Consider the following 5,787-nt stretch of genomic DNA (forward strand, 5'->3'; position numbering starts at 1 on the left):
TTTATTTCAGTGTGTATTTTAATATATTTATTTATAATTATTAACAACTCAAATAAAGTAATATCTAAAACTTACTTCATTATCTATTTTAAAATAATTACGAACATTTAATTTTTTTAAAACTTACTTCATTATTTTGGGGACAATTTCTATGACAACTGGGAAGAGAGAGCCGTCAACAGTATTGCAAAGCTTGGATGTATTAATTTCAAAGAAATAACCGCTGAAATTATGATGTGTCATTTTTCGGATCGATCAGTTGCATTTTTATTTTATAGTTTGTATGCGAAAATGAATGATTTTGCTGTGAGGAAGAATAAGATTCAACGGAATGTGAAGAATGAGGTTACACAACAAGAATTTGTATGTTTTCGGCAAGGCTCAAGAGATATAAGATTTGTTAACGACGGATTGCGACAGAACCGTGAGCCGAAGGCGGAGACTAGATGCGGTTGTGAGGCAGAGATGCGAGTTCACGTGCATTCAGAAAGTGGTAGATGGATAATATTGTACTTTCAGGAAGTTTACAACCACAAATTTTTAGAGGATAGACTAACCTGTATGCTATCGGGGCATAGGAAAATGGATGTAGTCATTGTGAAACAAATGAACATGATGCTGAAAGTTGGGATTATTCGTCTTTTGTGCACACTGGTGAGGGATTCCAAAATGTTCCCTTTCTAAAGAGGGATATGTATAACCAGATAGGCAAGCAACGGAGGCTCATAGGTGGGGATGCGATGTCTTGCCTTAAGTTCTTGGAATCCACAGCGCAAGAGAATCCAGGAATGTATGTGCGTATTTGGCCGACAAGGATGGTCGTCTGGTATACCTGTTTTGGTCAAATAATTGTAGTCAGCTGGATTATCGTTTGTTTGGGGATGTCGTACCATTTGATGTGACATATCGGAAGAATAAGTACGTGTGTCCACTGGTTGTGTTCTTTGGAGTCAATCACCATAACAAAACCAATGTGTTTGCTGCTATGCTAGTTGCAAATGAGAATGAGCATACTTACACCTAGTTGCTTCAACAGTTCCTGGACACAATGAAGGGTAAAGCACTTGGATGTGACATAATAAATGGACATGGAGTGATGAGAAAGGCAATCGAAATGGTGTTTCCTGGCACTTATCATTGTTTGTGTGCGTGGCACCTGCTAAGGAATGCTACTTCTAACCTAAACAACCCCACCTTTACTTCTGAATTTAAAAAATGCATGTTGTTCAATTATGAGGTTTCCGAGTTTGAAGATCATTGACATTATATGGTTAATGCGCTCGGTCTATTGAATAATGAATGGGTTTCTGACCTTTATTCCAGAAGAAATATGTGGGTAACTGCACATATACGTGGCCATTTCTTTGGGGGTTTTCGTACAACCTCTAGATGCGAAGGGTTGCACTCAATGCTTGGTAAATTTATCCACGCTCGGCATAATTTGAGAAACTTTTTTGAACAGTTTATGCGCTGCATATCCAAAGGAGGTCTGGGAAAGCACACTCTGATCTGCTATCTGTGGTTGGGGATGTAGTGCTATAGAGTCCGTTGCATGATCTGGAGATGTCAGCTTCCAACAAGCTCACAAAAGAGATTTTCTTCTTATTCAGTCCGATGCTTTTCCGGACATGTACACTGAAGGTACAGACACATGCTTTGAGCCAAACTTGTGATATATACACTTTGTCAAGGTCAATTAACACTCGTAAGGAGTGGCAAGTGGGTCGCTATTGTGACAATAATATTTTCAAGTGTTCGTGCTTGCGGATGGAGTCTCTTGGTATACCGTGTGATCATATTATAGCAGTGCTCATACATGTGCAATTGAGTGATACACCAGATAGTCTTGTTCTCGATCGTTGGTCGAAGAATGCTCGCTCCAAAGTAAGGGCATTTGTGGAGAAAGCTCCGTTTTGTTGGGATTCAACGATCACGTTGGATGCTGAATGATCTTTGCAGGGAAATGTCTGTTCTGCCATGTGGAGATGAAGCTTAATTTGTTGACATGATGGATAAAGTTCGTTGTGAGATATCACGGCTGAAAGAAAAAAAAGGTTGTGGTGATCTAGGAGATCGGAATGAAGTTCGGAAAGCATCAACATTAGAGGGGTGCGTGAGGGATCCACAAATGGCTCGGCGTCCAAAGTGGCAAAGAAAGGACGCAAACCACACATTGGTGAAGGGTGTCAAGAGGTGCAGTCTTTGTCACCATATAGGCCATAATCGAATATCTTGCCAGTTAAACACTAATAGCCGAAGTAATACATAAGAAGGTGCATCATATTTTGGTACTGAGGGTGAGGACGAGACTGGAACGATCAGTGACTCATCCGAGGAGGTAACAATATTAACAAATTCTTTTACTCGTTAGTTTCGTTGAATGTTTAGTTCATTTATGATTGTTAGTGCATGGCTAATGGAATGTATTATTTTAGATGGCGTGGAACGGTGCGACAGAGTTTGGATTGGCCGAGGACTATGACTCAGAGGGAGAAATATCATATCCATACTTCAACTGAATCCGCTTACATTTCATTTGAGTGGAAGGATAATATGGTGGGTCGTATAAAGAGTTGTCATAGTATTTATCAAACCTTATGCAGTAGGTGTTCGAGAAATTTAGTTTAAGATCATGCATTATGCTCTATATTTGAAATAAAAAATGTATGTGTAAGAGACTCTGTTATGGAGCATTAACTTTGGAAATTCATCATCATCATGCAGCATTATGACTTTCATAATTTATTCCTTATATTGAATTTGGAAATTTACCATGACCATGCATGCTGCTGTATGAGACTCTAGTATGCAATATTGAATTTGGAAACTCAAAATCATCAAGACGCAATATGAGGTAATAAAGAAAGTACTTTAAAAACATCAAAATCATGCATTATACTCTATATTTGAAATAAAATATATATGTGTAGGAGACTCTGTTATGGAGTGTTGACCATGGAAATTCATCATCATGCAGTATTATGACTTTCATAATTTATGCCTTATATTGAATTTGGAAATTCATCATGATCATGCATGCTGCTGTATGAGACTCTAGTATGCAATATGAGATAATAAATAAAGTACTTCAAAAACACCAAACAATGTCATACAGTGTGCCATTTACAAGTAACTAACTGCCATGTGCAAGTTATAAAATATTGTTCCAATGTGACAAAAAAAGATTGCGAAACAACACCATGTAATCCAAAAAACATCATCAACATCTGTATCATTCTAAGGTTAGTTACTCATAATCAACAAACTGAACCAAGAGCACCACCTTCGGGTTAGTCCTCGATATCTCAAAAACAGCCAATTGATCATCGTTGATGTTGCACAGCTTCACGAATTCCCCCCTTGCCTCTTCGCTTGCCCCCGTATCGGCTGTAGGCCGCTTGAACAGAGACATCCCCTGCATGTAGAGTGACCATGACATTGTCACCAACGTCGTGGCCAAAGTGTGGTACATTTGGCTGGCAAAATATGACAACGAGAAGTAGTTAGATAATGTGGACCAATACGGCAACGGTCATGAGTTCAATTATAATAAATTGGCCATTAGTCATATCATTATCATCAATTGTCATGCAATCCAGTTATTATCTACTAAACCATGCAATTCAACAACAAAATAAAGGCATTACAGAGATCAAATATTGCACGTTAATCATCAACATAAAACACAGACATGCACAATGCCTACTCGACATAACCTAACAATTACAACATAACCACCAACATAGAAACAACACAGATAATGTGGACTAACATTGCCAATATAACAGGTGTATATAGTCAAAAGGGAAGGAGATACAAACATTACTAGCACTAGACTTACCAGGAAGTAGACACGTAATAGCCTTCTTGTGATGTGCATTACAAAGAATGGGTGATCAGAGCGAAATGTCTGTGCCACCTCAGATGCAGCCGCGCTCCTAGGAATATTGATGCAACCCGTTCGAGGCTGATGCAGTGGAGAAGTGTTTGGAACCTGGGGGGTTCCTCTGTTGCTGGATTCACCTCTAGGCGGAACATAAGACCTCTCCACTCCGGGTAATTCAAAGATACGCACATCAAAATCATCGAGGCCCTTGTGCTTTAACAGCAGAATGTTATTGGGACGAAGCTTGTAGTCACGATAAAACCTTTCCCACCCCCCTTCGAGCATGATCTCACCCAAGACGTTCGGGCTACATCCAATCTTGTATGTTCTCTGCACCCCGTCAGAGACTGTTAGGTACACATGTTTGCTAGATTTCGGGAGGAGATCATTTGGAAAGGGTATGTGCTGCATAAATGGGTATATTAACAAAGAGCATAGCAAATAGTATTACAGGTGGCCATGTGAACTATTGGAAAATAAGGAAAATGATAAGGAAAAGAGATATCAACTATAGTCAAATAAAGATGAGATAATACCAAATGAGGATGGAAGAACGTACCAGTGGTCGTGACGGATCCCCAGCCAGTTTGATAACTCGGACGACATCGTTGTTCCTCCCAATATGCCCTAGTGCATGAAGAGGTCTTCTCCTACCTGCGTCCATGAGTTCTTTCTTCCAAAGGTACGAAGGTAAACAATGAGAGGATAGATGGAAATTGGGAAAGTGAGAAGAACAGTAACAAAAAGGGTAATGTGTAGGTCGGATTTGATTGGTGAATCCTATCTAATAAATGCAGTCAGACTTCTAAATCCTCTCTATAGGTTTATATGTTATCACTCTTCTAGTCTTCTTCTACACAACAAAATATTTTGTTCCTAATACATTAATGATTTATTTATTTTTTACCAATTTCTTTACTAAAACGTATTTTTTTCTTTATTAAAACGGTTAAACCATTTTGTAAATGAAACAAGTGGCCTGCCATATACTGTGGGCGTAAAAGGCTTTTAATTAAGTTGTAATTGTTAGGATTAATAACCCATGACCCAGAAATAATTCAGTCCCAATACAATGTAGAAAATTATTAACATTAATTCTACTCCAAGAACTAGCGTTTTACGTTATTACCCTAATTTTGTCCAAAATACTGTTGTTTTGTTTAGCTTTATGTTATATACATGAGCCGTATTACTTGTGCAAAAAGATTGATGACATTGTGAATGTTTTGTGATCAGATTCTCTACATTTAGAATCATTTGATTTAAGAGTAATTTTGCCTAAAAATATGAGATTTAAATGGCCAAAATTACTCTTATTAATAAAATGGATTTGTCATCCTTATGGATTTGTCATCCATGTGCGCTACCATGATTTCGTTTATTAAGCCAAGACATCAGCAATAAAATGCACATAATTAAAATATTTTACCTGTTGAACGAATTTCTTCTAAAATCTTTTCCATGACCTTCCAATTCAAAATACATGCAGTAGAAATGTGACATAACAAAAATTTGTATAAGACAAAAAAATTTTTTTGTTAATTCCAACTGCAGCAACCATGTTTAGAATCTCACCATGGTTAACATGTTAGAAGGTCATTGAAAGGTAAACAATTCCATTTGTTGGTGGGATTTATAGTTTGAAGCCATCACATTCATTCTCAGCTCAGATTCTATAGTTATGGAAATATACCAATGGAGGTTTATTGCTTGATTTTGACATTTAATTTACATTTATTTATTGTTCCCTAGTCCCACCATTTGTGTTTATGGAGGATAGTTGGAGACGTGTTTGTTAAACAGAAATAGAGATTTGTTATCCAAAATGTTATATATATTTTTCAACTGTGTTAAGTGTGTATTAAAATTAATAACTAAAATTAGTTATTATATATTTATGT

General features: G+C 37.3%; 1 protein-coding gene across 1 annotated transcript; it reads left to right on the top strand.

Annotated features, from left to right (window-relative positions):
* LOC107627014 (protein FAR1-RELATED SEQUENCE 5-like) lies at positions 292 to 1,024 on the top strand. The gene is made up of 3 exons (XM_016329895.1): positions 292 to 477; positions 579 to 790; positions 856 to 1,024. Exons 1-3 carry the CDS (start codon positions 292 to 294, stop codon positions 1,022 to 1,024), a joined length of 567 nt encoding a protein of 188 aa, XP_016185381.1.

The sequence above is a fragment of the Arachis ipaensis genome, chromosome B02 (assembly GCF_000816755.2).
Source record: "Arachis ipaensis cultivar K30076 chromosome B02, Araip1.1, whole genome shotgun sequence".
Lineage (NCBI taxonomy): Eukaryota > Viridiplantae > Streptophyta > Magnoliopsida > Fabales > Fabaceae > Arachis > Arachis ipaensis.

Coding starts and splice junctions, on each gene's coding strand:
- LOC107627014 (XM_016329895.1), top strand. CDS start 292: ATGAATGATTTTGCTGTGAGGAAGAATAAGATTCAACGGAATGTGAAG. Junction 478..578: donor AGGCAGAGATGCGAGTTCAC/GTGCATTCAGAA, acceptor ATCGGGGCATAG/GAAAATGGATGTAGTCATTG. Junction 791..855: donor GCGCAAGAGAATCCAGGAAT/GTATGTGCGTAT, acceptor AAATAATTGTAG/TCAGCTGGATTATCGTTTGT.